This window comes from Manis pentadactyla, chromosome 11, assembly GCF_030020395.1.
Source record: "Manis pentadactyla isolate mManPen7 chromosome 11, mManPen7.hap1, whole genome shotgun sequence".
Taxonomy (NCBI): Eukaryota; Metazoa; Chordata; class Mammalia; order Pholidota; family Manidae; genus Manis; species Manis pentadactyla.
Window position 1 is genome coordinate 12,136,416 of NC_080029.1, and position 20,183 is coordinate 12,156,598.

General features: G+C 37.3%; 1 protein-coding gene across 9 annotated transcripts in view; it reads left to right on the forward strand.

Moving 5' to 3' along the window:
• ATXN3 (ataxin 3) overlaps positions 1-15,392 on the forward strand; it is a 77,740-nt gene extending 62,348 nt beyond the window's left edge. For all 9 annotated transcript variants that reach the window (XM_036882159.2, XM_036882160.2, XM_036882157.2 and 6 more), the window contains 2 exons: positions 7,042-7,127; positions 11,226-15,392. In XM_036882159.2, the coding sequence (XP_036738054.1) occupies positions 7,042-7,127; positions 11,226-11,320 (181 nt within the window). In that variant the 3' untranslated portion in view covers positions 11,321-15,392. The remainder of the gene's footprint in view (positions 1-7,041; positions 7,128-11,225) is intronic.
• Positions 15,393-20,183: the final 4,791 nt, after the last annotated feature.

The window sequence follows — 20,183 nt, forward strand, 5'->3', positions numbered from 1 at the left end:
TGTGTGTTGATTCTATTTTTCTCTTAATAAGTCTGGCTAGAGGCTTATCTATTTTGTTTGTTTGCTCAAAGAACCAGTTCTTGCTTTCATTGATTTTTTTCTATTGTTTTATTCTTCTCAATTTTATTTATTTCTTTTCTGATCTTTATTATGTCTCTCCTCCTGTTGACTTTAGGCCTCATTTTTTCGTCTTTTTCCAATTTCGATAATTGTGATGTTGGACTATTCATTTGGGATTGTTCTTCCTTCTTTAAATAGGCCTGGATTGCTGTATACTTTCTTGTTAAGACTGCTTTTGCTGCGTCCCACTGAAGTTGGGGCTTTGTGTTGTTGTTGTCATTTGTTTCCATATATTGCTTGATCTCTATTTTAATTTGGTCATTGATCCATTGATTATTTAGGAGCATGTTGTTAAGCCTCCATGTGTTTGTGGGCCTTTTTTGCTTTCTTTGTACAATTTAGTTCTTCTAGTTTTATACCTTTGTGGTCTGAAAAGTTGGTTGGTAGAATTTCAGTCTTTTTGAATTTACTGAGGCTCCTTTTGTGGCCTAGTATGTGGTCTATTCTGGAGAATGTTCCATGTGCACTTGAGAAGAATGTGTATCCTGTTGCTTTTGGGTGTAGAGTTCTATAGATGTCTATTATGTCCATCTGTTCTAGTGTGTTGTTCAGTGCCTCTGTGTCCTTACTTATTTTCGGTCTGGTGGATCTGTTCTTTGGAGTGAATGGTGTGTTGATGTGTCCCAAAATGAATGCATTGCATTCTATTTCTCCTTTAGTTCTGTTTGGATTTGTTTCACATATGCTGGTGCTCCTGTGTTGTGTGCATATATATTTTTAATGGTTATATCCTCTTGTTGGACTGAGCACTTTATCAGTATGTAATGTCCATCTTTATCTCTTGTTACTTTCATTGTTTTGAAGTCTATTTTGTCTAATACTAGTACTGCAACACCTGCTTTTTTCTCCCTGTTGTTTGCATGAAATATCCTTTTCCATTCCTTGACTTTTAGTCTGTGTATGTCTTTGGGTTTGAGGTGAGTCTCTTGTAAGCAGCATATAGATGGGTCTTGTTTTTTTTATCCATTCAGTGACTCTGTATCTTTCGATTGGTGCATTCAGTCCATTTACATTTAGGGTGATTATTGATAGGTATGTACTTATTGCCATTGCAGGCTTTAGATTAATGGGTACCAAAGGTTCAAGGTTAATTTTCTTACTATCTAAGAGTCTAACTTAACTCACTTAGTATGCTGTTACAAACGCAATCTAAAGGTTCTTTTCTGTTTCTCCTCCTTTTCCTTCCTCCTCCATTCTTTATATATTAGGTATCGTATTCTGTACTTTTTGTCTATCTCTTGATTGACTTTCGGGATAGTTAATTTAATTTCGCATTTGCTTAGTAATTAGCTGTTCCACTTCTTTACTGTGGTTTTATTACCTCTAGTAACAGCTATTCAACCTTAGGAACACTTCCATCTATAGCAGTCCCTCCAAAATAGACTGTAGGGATGGTTTGTGGGAGGTAAATTCTCTCAGCTTTTGCTTATCTGGAAATTGTTTAATCCCTCCTTCAAATTTAAAGGATAATCTTGCAGGATAAAGTAATCTTGGTTCCAGGCCCTTCTGCTTCATGGCATTAAATACATCATGCCACTCCCTTCTGGCCTGTAAGGTTTCTGCTGAGAAGTCTGATGTTAGCCTGATGGGCTTTCCTTTGTATGTCATCTTATTTCTGTCTCTGGCTGCTTTTAACAGTCTGTCCTTATCCTTGATCTTTTCCATTTTAATTACTGTGTCTTGGTGTTGTCTTCCTTGGTTCCCTTGTGTTGGGAGATCTGTGGATCTCCATGGCCTGAGAGACTATCTCCTTCCCCCCATTGGGGAAGTTTTCAGCAAGTACCTCCTCAAAGACACTTTCTATCCCTTTCTCTCTCTCTTCTTCTTCTGGCACCCCTATAATGCAGATATTGTTCCTTTTGGATTGGTCACACAGTTCTCTCAATATTCTTTCATTCTTAGAGATCCTTTTTTCTCTCTGTGCCTCAGCGTCTTTGTATTCCTCTTCTCTAGTTTCTATTTAATTTATCATCTCCTCCCCCGTATCCAACCTGCTTTTAATACCCTCCATCGTGCACTTCAACGATTGGATCTCTGACCTGAATTCATTCCTGAGTGCTTGGATGTCTTTCCGTACCTCCACTAGAATGTTGATGATTTTTATTTTGAACTCCCTTTCAGGAAGAGTCACAAGGTCCATATCATTTAAATCTTTCTCTGGAGTTGTATTAATAGTTTTACTCTGGACAAGGTTCCTTTGGCGTTTCATGTTTGTATATGGCGCCCTCTAGTGTCCAGAAGCTGTGGTCTCTGGAGCTGCTGAGCCCCTGAAGCAATGTCGGGGGTTGCAGGGGAGCAGTACTGGTGCCTGGGGGGAGGAAAGAGCTGTTCCCCACCTCCCTGCTGCTGTGCCTGTCTCCACTGCCTAAGCCAGTGGGTCAGTCACACAGGTATAAGTTTTTGTCCCAGAGCAGCTGGATATGGATCCCTGCTTTCCAGAAGTGGCCGGAATCCCAGTCTCCCCAGGAACTCTGCCTGTCCCAGCTTTCCAACCCCGTAATCAGAAGAGTATGATGAAAGCACCATGAAATGTAGGTTTGTGCTCCCAGAGCAGATCTCTGGAGCTAGGTATTCAGCAGTCCCAGGCTTCCAGTCCCTCCCTGCTCCGTTTCTCTTCCTCCCGCCGGTGAGCTGGGGTGGGGGAGGGGCTTGGGTCCCGTGGAGCCACAGCTCTGGTACGTTACCCTGTTCCCTGAGGTCTGTTCTTTTCTCCAGGTGTATGCAGTCTGACTCGTCCTCTTTCCTGTTGCTCTCTCAGGATTAGCTGCGCCAACTATATTTTCTAATTGTATCCAGTTTTAGGAGGAAGCCTCTGTCTCTCCTCTCATGCGGCCATCTTTAATCCTCTCCCCACTTTAAAATTTTTAAGTCAGCTGTTTTAGTTTTTAATTATGGTAAACTTAAAATTTATATGAAAACAGAGAAAACAAGCACAGTGAAGCCCTATTTACCTATTCTCTAAATTTAACAAATATTAGCACATGGCTAATCGTGTTTTTTTATGCCCCATCTCCCATGCTTTCCACCCTCCCACCTGTGAGCCAGGATTATTTTGTAACAAATCTAAATCATATTGTTTCATCCATATTTATTTTGGTATGTCTCTCTAAAATGTATGGACTTTTTAAACAGCCAAATGCTATTGTCACTCATTAATGTTAATAATTATGACATAATTATTAGTGGTAATACTCTAATATCAAATATCTAGTGTTAAAATTAACTTAAAACTAAATTTAAGAAAACTAATACTCCAGAAAATTTAAGATATAAGAAAATATAATCCTACTGTCCTTGCGTAGCTGATCTTAGTGTTTTGGAATGTTCTTATAGTCACACAGACACATATGTTTTATGTTAGTTGTGCTCATTTCCCCAAGATAGTAAATATTCTTTGTAATAGGCTACATGATATTTCATAAAATGAATGTTTGTATCATAATTTATGAACCTTTTGATTTTTGCTAGTATAATTAACAGTGCAATGAATAGGCCTTGTTCTGACTCTGTGCCTCAAATCTTACATCATTTCTACTAATTATTCTGAGGACATCAGATGGAGTTAAAGGATATGAGCATTTTTTAAGCCTTGGTACAGATTTCTAAATTGCTATCCAGGACAGTTTGCAAGTGGTATTTCACCATGCTTATTTCACACTTGGTTTTTTGCCAGAATAAAATGGTCCAGACAGACATACTTTATAAAGAAACTACAAAATTCATAAATAGATCTAAGGAAAAGAAAGTATTTCTAAAGTATAGAAATGAGTTCCTTTTATTAAAAAGTGTTTGTAGATTTTTAAAATTAAAAATAGGAAACCTGCAATAAATAAAGTTGATAGTAGAAAGGATAACACAGTAATATTCCATAAAGACTGAGTAAGTTAGAACAAGCACAGTGCCAGCAGTAACCAATGCCAGTGTTCAGTCCACCTTGTGCCTTTTAAAATGTTTGAGCCATCAGGCGTTTCCTGATTGGAAGGAAGGTGTGTAGTGATGGTTTCTAGCTTCAGCTTTTCATCTTCTGCGTTCGGGTTTGACTTTGAAAATACTGGTGGAAACTAGAGAACTAGAGAATATTTTATAGTCATGTGTTGCTGAGAGGAGTTAAGAGCTAATTTCTTGGTGTTTTCTTTAACATTGTCTAGCATTCAAAACCTTGTAGGTCTCATAAGTAAAGAAGCTGGGAAACTAATATTTGCCTTCCACTAGAATTCCTGATTCTAGGGAAGCCTAGATGGGTCCTCGTCTCTCTAGATTCTGTCTTTGGGAACTTGGTTCTAAGGTTATCAAGCTAAATAACTCTTTCTTCCCTCTGACCCTCTCCTAACTGACTCATGCCAACTTGTTCATTCAAATTTATAGTGTTGTTTATTTCTGTACAGTATTTGAAGCTTCATATTTAATGTAGTAACCACAGTATTCATACATCAAGCATAAAAATACTGTTAAAAATATACCTGTTAAAAGGTCATAGTTTATGAGTTGTGAAATAATACTTTCATAGCCATGATATTTTTTTCCTAGTAGTAATCTCTAAATCCTTTTTAACTATTGTAAAACTCCAAGAAAAACTCTCCTGTGTCAGCAGTGTCACTGCAAAACCTGCTTTGACTCATGTTATGAGCATCAAATTAGGCAATATGTATGAAACTGTTTTGTAAACTGTAAGTATTCTAGGTATGTTTTTAGCATGATTAATGTCTACTCCAGGTGTAGCTCTGAAATGATGGAGATTCATTCTTTCTGTCACTAAAAAATTGTTTCCCAACAAAGAGGGAAAAAGATACTGTTTACATGGTGGATTGCTATGATTTTTTGATTGCTTAATACTTGAGCCACAACTTCAGTTTATTGGGGTTCAATTTAAGAAACAGAAACTACTAGAGGTGTTTTGAGCAGAAAGTACTTAGTACAGAAATTAAGGACTTACAGTCTTAGGAAGAGCTGGAGGTACAGGCTCTGGGCTAGGCCTCCAGGATCCCACAGACCAATTTGTTGGGAGAGCGACAGCCACTGCCCCAGTTAGGATGGTGGGGAATCAGGATATCAAGTCTGAGAACACACTGGTATAGCAGTGGCCCTAAGAGCAGGATGCTGCCACCACAGGTACCCAGACATGGAACCATGAAGGCTGGCCCCCACTGTAACTGCCATGAAGCAGAATTCTGGGGTTGGCATTTGTCAGCAGACATAACCAAAGCAACAGGAAGATGGATGTACCTCACTTCTGTCTTTTAAATATCATGCAAGTGCTTCACTGGCTGCCCAAATTCTAGCTAGAAAGCAAGGTAAGACATGTTTTTTTTGCTTTCCAGCCTCTGTCATACTGAAAGCACATTAGAAGGCACAGTGGGAATGGATGCTGATTGCTATTTGAACATATTCCATCGCATAGTGTCATCACTTACGAAAGGTGTCAAAATTGTTTCAATTCATGTACTTCTCACTTTCCATAACTTAAAGTAGAATACAGGGTATCCCACTGAAGTTGTTTCACCTATCACTCCCTTACATTCTGACACACTTTTTTGACTGTAAGGAGGAGAGGACCTGGAGATGTATCTAATGTATTCCCCATACATCAGTGTGGGACATATACATCATAGCTTTCCTTGTGCTATGTTCCAGAATTGGGATACTAATGGGAATATACTGACCACGTGTACATCATAAGCTTATGTAAATGTCAATATGCTGTCACAAAGACCAACAGAGGGAAACTGCAATTCCCACTGGTTGAATTTTCTTTGTTGCAATATTTAAAACATAAGATTAAGAGGAACCCTAAAAAAAAAAGGCTATTCTATTAGTAGTATTGCTGGTAATTTTAAAGTTCAGGCTACTTTAAAAATCTTTCTGTACATTTTTTGAAAGCTATGGCTTCTCAGATTGTCAGCTATTTAAAAGTTCTGTAATTTTCAGCATATATATATGTATATATCTGAAATAACCTTGAATTTACATAAAAGCAGAAATAGTTCACAGAACTCCTTATACTCATCACCAAGATTCCCCAGTTGTGGACATTTCTGAACCATTTGAGGATAACTTCCATTAAGCTCTCAATACTTAAGTATATATTTTCTAAGTACAAGGACACTCTCCACATATTTTCCTCATAACTATCATATTTAAATGTTTTAAAATGTGAATTTTTATGACAGTTTTTCCTTTTGAATAAAATACAGGGAGAACTGATTTTAATGCAGTAGATATTACTGAAACTTGATAATGCATGTTAAATAGTTATTTCCATTTCCTTTCATACATCATGTATTTGGTGAATGCCTATTATGTGACTGGCAATTTTAGGCACTGGGGAAACAAATTTTGTTCTATTGTTAGCTTACACTAAAGAAGGAGATAGACAAACAGAAGAAAATCAGGTGGTGATAAGATTAAATGAAGTGATGAGGGAGAATGCCAGGGGGCTCCTTTAGGTGAGGTGGTCAGGAAAGTTACCTCTGAGGAAGTAGTGAAGCTCAGATGTGAATGACGAGAAGAATTCAGCCAGCCAGCCATGGAGAGACCATGTTAACTTGCATGATATTTTGAGATGCTTTATCTTCTCAAAGGTGCTTATTTTCATGACTTCCAATAATATTAAGGATCTATAAACCAACACATTTGTATAAAATAGCTACCAGTGAATTATTTTGTATATGTATTATTTTGTGGTGAAAACACCCACTATTAATTTGTGTGATTAATTCAAGCTTTGTTATCTAGGTTTCTTAGGATCAGCCCTATCATACTTTTAAGTAATATGTACCAGATGGCTCCTGCAATTTTTTGTGGTGTTCATACCAATAACTCTTATTTTGTGGAACTATTTGTTTTCCATGTGAATAATTATTCTCATGGCATATTTATTCTTAGGGTTTATTTTTATAAAGTTAATTCTCCTGCATGTTGCAGGCAGCAGCAGCGGGACCCGCCAGGACAGCCTTCACACCCATGTGAAAAGCCAACAACAAGTTCAGGGGCCCTCAGCGGTGATCCAGGTATACCTCTCTGACCGTACATCATGCTTGTTACCTGCACAGTCTGACACAGCCTCTGTGTGATTTCAGCTTTACAGGTTTTGTTTTTCTCCTCTCTTCAATTGTATGGAAACTCTTGAGTGATTTTGTCATCTACTACAATTGTAAATTGTAAAATTTTCTAGTTTAAGGAGCAGGCCAACTAGAGCACTCAATGACTGTTTGCTTTAAAATTATACATAATACTTGCAGCTTCATCGTGAGTAGTACATTCTCCAAAAGTTCCTCAGGGATAATGAATATTAGTAGGTGGAAAATAAATACATTTTACCACCTGGAAAACTAAAAAACACCTGAGTGTAGTGTAAATAACAACAGCAAGTCTAGAGTTACTTATCAACCCTTGGGTTTAATAGGTCTTAAACATTGGCCAATTACTAGTAGTAGAAGTTGAGTGAAAAAGAAACTGTATAAGACAAAGCACTTATAAGCAGAACATGTAAACAGCTCTTAAAACTGAAATAAAACTCAAATGGGTGAGGGATTTGAATAGGCAGTCCACCAGATAAAATACATGGGTGCTAAATATGCACAAAAAGATATGCTCACCATCATTAGCCATCATTAGGGAAAGGCTAACTGAAACCACAATGAGATGCCATTATAGAACTCTAATAATGGCTTAATACAAGATATCCATCAATAGATAAATGGATAAAGAAGATGTGGTACATATACACAATGGAATATTATTCAGCCATAAAAAGAAAAACACGGATGGATCTAGAGGGTACTGTGCTCAGTGAAATAAGCCAGGCAGAGAAAGACAAATACCATATGATTTCACGTATTTGTGGAAAGTAAAAACAAAGCAAAATAGAAGGAACAAAACAGCAGTAGATTCATAGACACTGAGAAATGACTAGTGGTTACCAAGGGGGAGGGCTTGGGGTGGGTGATGGGGACAGGTGAGGGGGATAAAGGGGCACAAAAATTCACAATCATAATATAAGTTGGTCACAGGGATGGTAGTACAGCATGGAGAATGTGGTCAATGACTCTGTAACATCTTTCTATGTTGATAGGTAGTAACTGCAATAGAGAGGGTGAGGATTTAATAATATGGGTAACTGTTGAACCACTATGTTGTACATTTGAAACCAATATAAGATTGTATATCTACGATCCTTCAATAAAAAATTTTTTTTAATTAAAAAAAATAATGACTTAATAAAAAAGGAAAACTAACAATACCAAAATGCTGGCAAGAATCAGAACAACTGGGACTCTTATTGTTAGTAGGAATGTAAAATGGTACAGCAGCTTTGGAAAACAGTTTAGTATTTCCTTATAAATTTAAATGTGCACTTAACAGTGTGATCCAGTAGTCACACTCCTAGGATGTAACCAAGACAAAAAGAAGACAAGTTCAAACAAAAACTTGTATGTGAATACTTACAGCAGCTTTATTCATAATTGCCAAAAACTGGAAACTACCTTTAAATGCTGTCCTCCAGCTGGTGAGTGGATGTGCAAACTGTGGTACATGCAAACAATGGACCCCTGTTTAAAGGAACAAACTGACACTTTTCCGTTCTCCTGACTAACAGCCCTGGACATTTGGGTAAGATGAACAGAAGAGAAACTTGAATGGTAAAAAGAGGACACACCATCTAGGAAGCTCAGGACCAGGCAACAACATAGTGGTGTATAGGCTTGGTTTTTGTTTGCCTCATGTGTCCTGGACCTGGTACTGGAGAAGCCATGGGTTCAGACCAAGTAAAAAGGGACCGTCTAGCAAGATAAAAACTTTCAGATCATAATTAATCCAGCCAAACACGACTGGGTAAATAAACTGGTCCTGCTGCCACCCACCCTGCCAAGTGGGAACCTAGACTTGAATCCCCACCTGGCAGTAAAGAGGTGCACCTTCACTTTTCCCTGGCCAGCACAGTGTTAGAGAAAGCCAAGGTGTGAGCTGGGAGTTTCATTCCCTTCAGAAGACAGCAAGACCACCTTTCCCATGGAGTCTCTGGTCATCGGGAGCCTTGACTTCTATCAAGGAATGAGGAGGCATCCCTCTAACTTCTCACCTGGATGGTGTCAGAGGGGGCCTAAGGGAAAATCAGGACTGTCACTGATTAGAGGCAGTAACACCACCATCCCCCTGGTATCAGTGAGAAGCAGTAACAATGTATTTCTACCCCTTCTAGGCAGAGATTTCAAGGGAGGACAGTGGGAAGCCAGAAGTCCGTGTGTTCAGCAATGGTGATCACACCATCTTTTCCTGTCTGGAAGCAGCAAGGCAGTACCTTTTCCTCCTCCAGAGCTGTGTCAGGAGAGGCCTGCTAAAGCAGAAAATTTAAATAAGAGTCACAGTCTTGTAACATAATAGCCAAAATGTTTGGGATTCAATCAAAATCTTTGCATACCAAAAGCCAGGAAAATTTCAACCTGAATGAGAAAAGACAGTAGACACTGTCATGGAAATGACATGGATGTCAGAATTATCTGACAAGGATTTTTACTGCGGTCTTCGTAACAATGCTACAGTGAACAATTATGAACATGCTTGAAATAAATGAAAAAATAGAAAGTCTTAGGACAGAAATAGAAAATATAAAGAAAAATCAAATGGAAAATTTAGAACTGAAACATAACAATAACTGAAATTTGAAACTCAGTGGATGTACCTGACAGGTAAATGAGGGACAGAGGGAAGAACCAGAAATAGGAAGAGTTAATTTTGGAAAAAAAGAACACTAGAAAGAGTGAAAATATGGGTAAATGTGGTAGACTTTCTTTTTGAGTTCTAAATTATGTTTGATGATAACTGATTGGGATTTTAGTGTGGGGGGGAAGCATTTAAGGCAGTTATGAACAGGAAGAGTAAAGTGATTTAAGAGAAGGTTTCTACATTTCATGAACCAGTACAGTAGCCACTCTGGAAAATATTTCTTTAAACACTGAACATACAACCATACAACCCAGCAGTTAACACTCCTGGGAATTTATCTCAGAGAAATGACAACCATCCATGCAAAAATCTCTACATGAATTTTCATAACAGTTTTATTTGTCAAAATCAAGACCTGGAAACAACCAAAATGGCCTACCATAAGTGAATGGTTAAACAAACTGTAGTACAGCCATACCGTGGAATACTACTCTGGATTCAAAAGAAACCAACTGCTGATAAATGTGGCAACTTAATGAATCTCAAGGGCATTATGCTAAGTGCAAAAAAAAAAAAACTCAGATGATCTCATACTGTATGATACTATTTGCATGACATAAAAATGGAGGGATGGAGAACAAATGGGTGGTTGCCTGCAGTTAGGGAAGGTTAGGGGAAATGAAGTAGGTATGAATGTGAAGGGATACCAGGAGGGAGCTCCTTGTGGTACTTGAACAGTTTGCTGTCTTGTGGTTGGTGGTGATTACAGAAAGCTATAGGTGCGACAAAATGATATAGTACTACATATAACATTGTACCAATGGCAATATCCAGGTTTTGGTGTGAGCAGTAGTTTATGTAAGATCTAACTAGTGGGTGATATTGAGCTGAAGTGTACCTAGGAACTCTCTGAACTATCTTTACAACTTCCTGTGAATAATTAACTTCAAAAGAAAAAATGTCTTTGAAAGTAATTAATTGTTGATATATACAAAAAAGTTAAATCTTCTTTAACTTAGCACAATGTATTTGTTCTGAAATACAAAACAAATGCCTTGCGCTAAGTTAAAGAAGCCTAGCTAAAAGGGCTACATACATGTGATTCAATTTATGTCGATTTGCAGGAAAGGCAAAACTGTACAGCAGAGAACAAACATATCAGTGGTTGCTTAGGATTAGGAGTTGGGGATTGACCACAAAGGGGCAGCATGAGGGAGTTTTGGAGGGCAGTGGGACGGTTCTGTATCTGGTTGGTAATTGTGGTTATACAACTACGCATTTATCAAAACTTAGAGAACTTACATAAGAGTGAATTTTACCATATGTAGATTTTTTTTTAAAGTGTAGCAGGCAAAAATTCATTTTCTAAGAGTTTACCTTTTGGTGACTTTGAGAATTTTCCAGAAATTTCTAAGAAATATGTCTGTTTTCTTTCCCAACAGGGGATCCTATGAGTGAAGAAGACATGCTTCAGGCAGCTGTGACCATGTCATTAGAAACTGTTAGAAATAATTTCATAACAGAAGGAAAAAAATAATACCTTTTACAAATCATTTAGATATTCATACTTTCCAACATTATCCTTTGTGATTATAGCGTAAGGGTCCATTTTCGTAATGTCAAAGAGAATAATGTTCCACAGAGGAAATAAGGCTCTTAGGTGGTTTGCAACAAAAAAGATGAGAAAACGGGAAAATGTATCAGTTGTAGGACTAAATAATGATCTTCCAAACACTAGCCAAAGAGGCATTTAGCAATTAAAGAAATTTAAAATAGTTTTCTAAATGTTCCTTTTTCTTTTTTGAGTGTGCAATATCAAACATATCTAAAATTAGGGCATTTTTCTTGAATCTTTTTACAGACCAACTAATTAGCTCTTGCCACAGAACTTTTCCCATACATTGTGTTTTCTTTGCCTCCCTTCTTGGTAGGTAATTTGGCTCACTTTTGTCACCTAACAGTTGCTTTTATTTCTCATGACCTGTTTAGGTTAGTGTATCTTCCCTGTTGATAATAGTAACGGTTCCATGTTCTCCCTCCAGCTGTGTATTGTGCACTTGGATGTTTCTCGTGTTATTTTCTCTGCTACTTGGGTCTCATTTTTTTACAACTCTTATGAAAAGATGGTAATCTTTCTGAGGTTTTGCTTTTTAAGCCTCTAAAGATGGGATCATTATTTCATGGTTCTGGTGCATTTATCAAACTCTGAAATCAGCCCTGCACAAGTATTTGAGAATAAATGAGAATTTTTTAAATGTGTGGGCACATCCTTTCCCAGATGCTTTATGAATATCTTCTTAGTTATGTCAGAACTTCACAGCTTTATTGTAACCCTCTTCCCTGCACCTATTCCCTTTCTTCTCCAGCTGAGAAAAAGAGGAGAAGCATAGTATGCAAGCAAGTTTCCTTCTGAGACTTAACATATGATACCCACCATGAATGTATGAAAGACAAAATTTGGCCTTCAATTTTAGTAGCAGTTTCATTTTATTTTTCCTCTTGCGACTGGGGCTGTCCATTCTGTTGACAGTTGAGTCATGGAATGTAGATGTCTGCTTCTGCTGTCCATCTTTTAGTAGGTATAGGTTGCTGGAGATGATGAACATGAAAATAATTTCCTAACAAAAACATATAAATTTATACAGTGATTCGGCATTTGCATTATGTATAGCTTAAGAATTATAGAAGTCACACAGTACTTGATGTGTCTGTAAATAAGAAAGTCTTTAGTTTTGATAAACCTTCTTTAATTGGGATGCATAGAGAGTTTCTTGCTGGGTCAGAAGTGAGATGATTTAGGTTAAATTAACCATGTCTCTGAAATGGGCAGTTTAGATTCTGTCACTTATTCCCTATCCCTCTTTCTCCGTCCCATCTTGAAGCCCTTTTGAATGTTGAATTGTTCATAAGCTAAAATTTAAGAAATTTCAGCCAACAATTCAGAAAATTAAAGTATGGTGTGTTGCCATACCTGGTGTATGGCTGCATGCATTTTATCAGGGAAATTTTGATGTAGGATTTATTGCTGAGTTGAGAAGAGATGAGAAAATGCCTTTTATGATTACAAAATAGCTTTTTTTGGATAGAGACATATTTTTAGTCACTATTTTGTGCCAAATAAACTTTTCTGCTATTTCCCTTACGTAAAATTAGACAGTTTTACTTTAAAATCTAAAGTTTTCTTTTGACAATTGAAAATGTTTCAGAATTGTAAAACTTTTGAACTTCAAGGCATGTTAGAGTTTAGTGCTATTCCCTCAAGATTTACAATTCAAAATATTTTAAGACTGCACATCTCTAATTATTTTCCATAGATATTTGACTTACCTTTTCCCATTGAAAAGTTATATTAAATTTTTCATACATTTGAATTGATGAGCTACCAAATATAAAAATGAGAAAGTGAATGTGCATTTGAAAGTTTTAACCTTGGGAGTTTCTATATAAAGTTGTTATACACCCTTGTTAAAGCACTTAAGGGAATATGGGATATTGCCTTCATTTGTTAGGGATTTTTTTAAAGCAGAGCTGAGCACACACTGGATATATTTGAAGGTGTTTATTTAGTTTGTTGTGGTATGTTACATATGGGTAGGCAGATCCCTAATTACTAGTGAACTGCCATCTTGTTAGGATTGGCTTATATTTAATTGAACATGTATATTATATTTCTTAATTGATTGTCCAGTATAAAAAGATGCCAGTGCTCATAACCACAGTATCAGAAAATTTGAAACTTAACACAAAGCTATAGTTTACACATCAGGAACTGCTGTTTACGTAAAACACCTGCAAGAAAGAAACAACAAAACTCACAACTGTCCTGCTAAGAACCTTGTGTAAAGATTTCCATTCTGTTTTACCAATTGGGAACACTTTAATGTTTAATATTTAAACTATTGGTATCATTTTTCTAATGTATAATTTGTATTACCAGGATAAAATATATACAGTGGTGATGCTAATGTTAAAGTTTAAACAAACTTTGGAAATACCACTTTAAATTAATTTTGAGATATCATAGGTTTAATAAGTGGTTATGTTTTAAAAACTCAGAACAGTTAACCTCTGATCTAAAACCATCGATAAACATGTTTACAGTAACATACAAATATTTCAGTAATGTAAATTGAAAAGATTGCTGCAGGTAAACTATAGTTCAACCTTAAGATCTTGTAATTTACAATTCACAGAGTATTTAAGAAGGTGCTTTTTTTTTTCATTAAAAATTTATTTTTCCTAAGACTTTATTCATGCCAAAGTTAATGAGGAAAAAAGCTCAAAACTGGTTGAGGATCATTATAGGCAAAACTACCAATACTCTATATTACTTTATTTAATATTAAGTTTAATAAAGTAAATTTTATTCCTGTCAGAGCCTAAATCACATTTTTAATGTCTGCATGTTTGATACTATTTTTAAATATCATGCTAGTGCCAAGATTTACTAAATGTTTTTAAATTGACCCATTGGACCTGTGCAAATTTAAAAGATATAGTGCATAAGCAAAATATAATGATTAGTGAGATATCTTCAGTTGAAACATATTTCTTGATGTTTTAAATTCTTAAGAGGAGTCAATAATTAGTACTGATGACTTCCTGTTAAAAATTTTGTCTGCAATTGGAGAGCCCTGCAGCGCTATTTTTAAAGTAAACTGTTCTTCTATGTGGGCCCTGACAAGTACAGAGATGTTATATATGTGATTTTAATTAAGAAAAACCAGATTGGATCAATTTATCATTTCAGCAGTGTAAATCGCTTTTCATATTTTTTAAATAAAAACTTTCCTTCATTCCTGGTCCCTTTATAACCAGCATTTTTTGTGAAGGAAATGAACAGCTTATATTGTATATTAAAGTCTTATACATCAATATTTTTGTTGCATTGTTCTTCCATGAATGAAAATAATGTTGACATGGTTTGATAATTTTTGAATTGATTTTTTTTAATTTGAAGAAAACCTTTGCTATTTTTATTTTTTTCTAAAATGGTCTGGCATTTTAAGAACTAGTGCTAGTAACATTTCTAAATTTACAGTAATTGGCATGCATGTGTAATAATAGTGCATCAATAAATATTTTTAGACTATGGATTCATAGACAAGGAGTGGGAAGCAGTAGTGAAATATATATGAGAACTACTGATTTGTTTAGGAAGTATTTCAGTTGCCTCTTGCATAATTCAAAGGTGAATGTTTCCAGGAGTTTTTTTTTTAATACTTTTTTTTGGAAAGAGGAAACCTTACAACTTATATTTGAATGTGATTGTCTAATTTCTACAACACTGGACTACTGGAAATAATTTTTTTAAAGTCACTTCTGTATAAAAAAATTATTTGAAATTGAAATACAAAAAACATCTTAAATAAAAAGATTATCTTTTGGCCATGACACAAGTACACTGTGACAGTGCGGTCTGCTCAGGACCCAGCTCTGCAGCCCTTGTGTGTGCGCCCTTCTGAATTTTGTTACTGTTAGACACACAGGACTCCTGTCTTGTCCTTGGAAAAGCCGGGCTTCCAAAGCACTGTTGAACACTGACAATGGAGATGTTCGATGAGTCGTATTTTAAATATAAAAGATTATTAAAGATGTTTGCTTTTTTATTTCTGTTGTGTTTTTTGTTAATTCATAACCTTGCTAGTGAAAGTATGATTGGGGGACTAGCAGCCTCTTCACCATGGAGAGCAGTTCAGAAATGGACTTTCAGGCCATGCTCCGACCTACAGCATCAGAACCTGCATTTTTTAACATGAGCCCCGGGAAATTCAAATGCAGAGTGAGCTTTGAGAAGCACTGTATTATGGACTGCGGTGGTGAGTAAACCAGGCCAGGCGAGCCCAGTAACTTCCAGTAACTGCTGCCAGAGGGCCCGTTAGTACTGGGTCCTCTGATCTTTTCTAATAGAAGCTAAGAATTTCACATTGGTATTTGGAATCTGATTTTTAAGTGTTAGCTCAATTGTTTTTACCCTGAGGGCCAAAGTACATTAGTAACAACTTTCAAGAGTGCTGTTTTTCTCTCATTGTATCCAGCTGTGGACACTGGAATCCACCGGGACTGACAGGATTATAGAATCCTCAGATTTTATGATTATGGTACTGTGTCCATTTTAGCCTTAATTAGGGTTGGGCACATTTTGAAACAAAATCAGATTGATTATGTGGACTTCTTAGGACAACTTCATAGCATAGTGCTAGGAAGGACCAATTTATTGAATTTGGATGCCACCAAATGAGTCTGATACCAACATTAATCTGTGGGGTCTATGAAAAAAAAGTTGATTTGAAGACCTATTTTATGTTAGCTAAAAACTTTATGGAAGGGTAGTGGAGTGGTCCTTATCCTGAAGATTTGCATGTTCTAGGACATGTTTAACTATTTTGTGCCTATGTCACCAAATGCTTGAAGTTCATTTTATAAGTAATTTGGGTCCAGCCAACCTCTTCAGCCTATCCTCTCGACACTCCCCCTTTACATGTGGTCCTGGCAGACCTTCAAGCCAGGCCCTTTACCACTTCCAAGCTGTAACACCCCTCGCCCTATTTCTTCTGCCCTTTACTCTCCCTGCCTCTAAAGTTCACTGGCCATCCCATGCTATTTAGACTCTTTGGACAACCACCCTTTGCTGTACCCTGTTCTCTTCCAAGTTTGTTCCAGTTCTTGTGTCACCTTTTGTTTCATGGGCTGGTAGAAACAATTCCTATGTCATTCACTCACTCAAGAAAGCATTTGAGCACTTGCCATGTGCCAGGCATGGTCCGGGATTCCTGGAACAGGGCCATGAGTAAGACACTGCTCTCATGGTGCTTGCATTCTGGTTTGCTGTTAGGTAAAGGAAACATTTTAGGTCAACAAACATGACTTCCTGACACACAAAGATCTCTGCTTGTTCCGTGAGGTAGGAAGATGAACAGGATGGTGGGACAGAGTGTGACCAGGACGGAGGGCCCCTTGAGTCCGGGTTCAAGAAAAGCTCTGCAGAGGTGACATTCAAACAGACACCTGAAAATTGATGAGGCAGTAATGCCAAGGTGTGGTGCCATATATGTGCCTGCAGAAACAGCAAGCACTAGGGCTCTGAGGTGGAGGTGGGTGGTACTTGTCTCAGGAACAGAGAGAAGGCTGAAGAGGCTGGCAGGTGGGTGAACAAAAGAAGAAAGTGGAAGGCAGGCAAAATGTTATCCTGTAAGGTTTTATAAATAAAGAACTTTATTATACCAAGCAGTCTGGCTCCATTTTCTAGAATATTCCCCCCCAAAAAAAAGAATTAAAAAAAAATCTTTAAATGGCCCATTTTAACTACATCTCCCAAAGTGCACACCAGTGTCCACTTTAAGCAACCCCAATAATGGTTGAGTTTCTAACACTGAAGATACTGTTTCACCTGCCTCAGATCGGAGTTTTAGCAAGACTTCCGTTCCCCACTTGTGCATTTTGTTTTTCTTCCTGTTAAATCTGTGCAATTGTTTTCATCACTGTCAGACAACCATAGCTCAGTTTTGAGAACTTAGCATCATATTTTGGTTGTTAATCCACATCATCAAAGATTAATAACTGGCTATCTCCCAGTATACCCCTCCTGTCTTTCTCGTCAACTTTTAGGTGAGGACATCATCATATCATGTACACTTTTGTGCAGTAACAGCTGCTCAATTGACCTTTGGCCTCGCTGATTTTGAATCCAGCTTTCCCAAAGCCTCTTAGCTGCTTCACTCCAATTACCTTAAAAGTGAGTCTTCACTGTTGTCAACGTGCCATTATACGAAATAACATAAATACTGGAAAAGATGCCACATTATTATTTGATATGATTATTTGGTATTATTTGATATGTTGGTATGTATGTCTAGGCAACTCAAGGAAATTAACTGAAAAGCTATTGGAGCTAATAAAGGAGATCAATAATTCAATCAGATGCCCAATAAATACATAAAAACCAGTAGCTTTTTGTTTACCAAGTGTTATAGCAATAACCTGTTAGAAAATAAGATGGAAGAATACCAAGGCCAATAATATCTAATCCTTGGAGTACCAATGAAGTACTTGGTTCCAAGCTGAGGAGAGTGGATTGGCTCTTGTCTCAGCCCAGAGCCATACACTGCCACATGGGCACCAAGCAGCTCATCTTGTGCCCAGAATCCTGCTGAGTCTCTCAGTTCAGTCAGGTGTCAGCGTTCATCCCTTCAGAGTGACTCGAACCCAGCGTCAGAGGCTGGGAGGGAGCAGGTATCATGCAGTCTCCATTGCTTTCCTGCCTTCTCCAGATAGGACAGTTCCTTCAAAAGCTGTGTTTCTATTCTGCACAGGGGCAGCTCTGGGTCCACCACTGAAAACCCTTTTACCTTCTCATGCCCAAAGCAGATTTCACTTCTTCGAACCATCATCTCAAATGTCTTCCAGGGTCTTCCAGTTAAATACAGAGGATTACTCTATGATTCCACTTACATGAAGGCCCTGGAGTAGTCAAATCATAGGCACAAAAGGTAGAATGGGACTTGCCAGAGGCAAGATAGAGGGAAGAAAATGACATTATTGTTCAGTAGCTACAGAGTTCAGTTTGGGAAGATGAAAGTTCTAGAGATGGATGGTGGTGATGGCTGCACAACAGTGTGAACATACTGAGCTGGAATGTATTGAAGGTACTGAACTGAAATGCCACTGAACTGTATACTTAACCATGGTTAAAATGGTAAAATAATAAGTACATTTTATCACAATTAAAAAAGTGATCAGTTTATTTACTCTCTTCCAAAATCCCTCCTAAATGAAGAAAAGAATAATATATAAACACACAAGTAGAGAGATACCAGGAGATGGAATGCATTCATTGGATTAGCTTTGGCTGTCATAGAAAAACCTAATAGAACAGTGACTTTAGAAACTATACAGGTTCTTACTCTCATATTCAGGTAATGTAGATTGCCAATCCAGAGCTGATAAGCCATCATACAGTGTCAGGAATCTGTTTTCTGTGTTCTTGCTTTCCATACATGGCTTCCACTGCTATGGTTAACTCATGGTTAACGATGGCTGTGGTGCCCATGATTATACGTGCAGTCCAGTGATCAGAAAGTGAAGGAAGTGTGGAAGAAGGCCATGTGCCCTTTCTTTAAGGTTACCACCTCTAAGGTGCACACACCACCTATAATACATGAACTAGACCTGAATCATATGAAAATTAAAAATATAGAATCTGTTAACTTCAGGAAGATAATAAGTTGAAAATTAAGGAAATACCATTTAGTACACCACTTGGCTCAGCAATGAACACTACTGATGTAGTTATATAAAGGAAATATCAATTATTGATTTTACCGATCAGTATGATTATTACTATATTGAGAGCTCAGAGGAAGGAAAGTGGAGGGAAGGGGTGACACAAGGGTGTTAATTCTTTTTTCCATAATAGAAAGTCAGTAGACATGTCTAAAATTAATGAGAATACAGAAACTTTAAGCATTATATTTAGAAATTCAGAGGGAAACATGGGACTAATACTTTAAATCTACTTTAAAACTAGGTTTTTGCTTTACACTTGCGTAAATAACCCCATTTGGATGGTTTTCCCAGAACAAAGAAACTTTTTCCTAGAGAAGTATTGATAATCCCACCCCTTGAGAAACGGAAGCCAGTTTGTAGGTGATCATATTTTTTGTCTGCCTTTGTTGGGTTTTATTTTGTTTCTATCCATTGAGATTTAAAAAATCCTAGGTTCAGAATTTCAGCTGGGCTAGACTAGACCCCACCACCTGGAGCCACTCAGATTCGTGGGCTCTGTATGATGAGATCATGTTGGATTGTGCTGTCTTCAGCAGAAACTTTCTCAAACTTGGACATCTTGACCTTTTGTTATAAAAAATTTCAAATATATGCAAAAGTAAAAGACCAGAATAATGACCCCCTATGTACCCATCGCCTAGCTTCAGCAATGATCACTTCCTGGCAATTCTTGTTTCATCTCTCTGCCCCCATTATTATTATTTTTTTCATTAAGGTATCAATATATACTCATAGGAAGGTTTCACATGAAACACAGTGGTTACTACATTCACCTATATTATCAAGTTCCCCCCTACCATACCCCATTGCAGTCACTGTCCACCAGTGTAGTAAGATGCCACAGAGTCACTACTTGTCTTCTCTGTGGTACACTGTCTTCCCCATGATCCCCCCCACACCATGTGTACTAATAATACCCCTCAATCCCCTTCTCCTCCCCACCCCTTTGGTAATAGCTAGTCCCTTCTGGGAGTCTGCTGCTGTTTTGTTCCTTCAGTTTTGTTTCATTGTTATACTCCACAGATGAAGGAAATCATTTGGTATTTGTCTTTCTCTGCCTGACTTATTTCACTGAACATATTACCCTCTAGCTCCATCCATGTTGTTGCAAATGG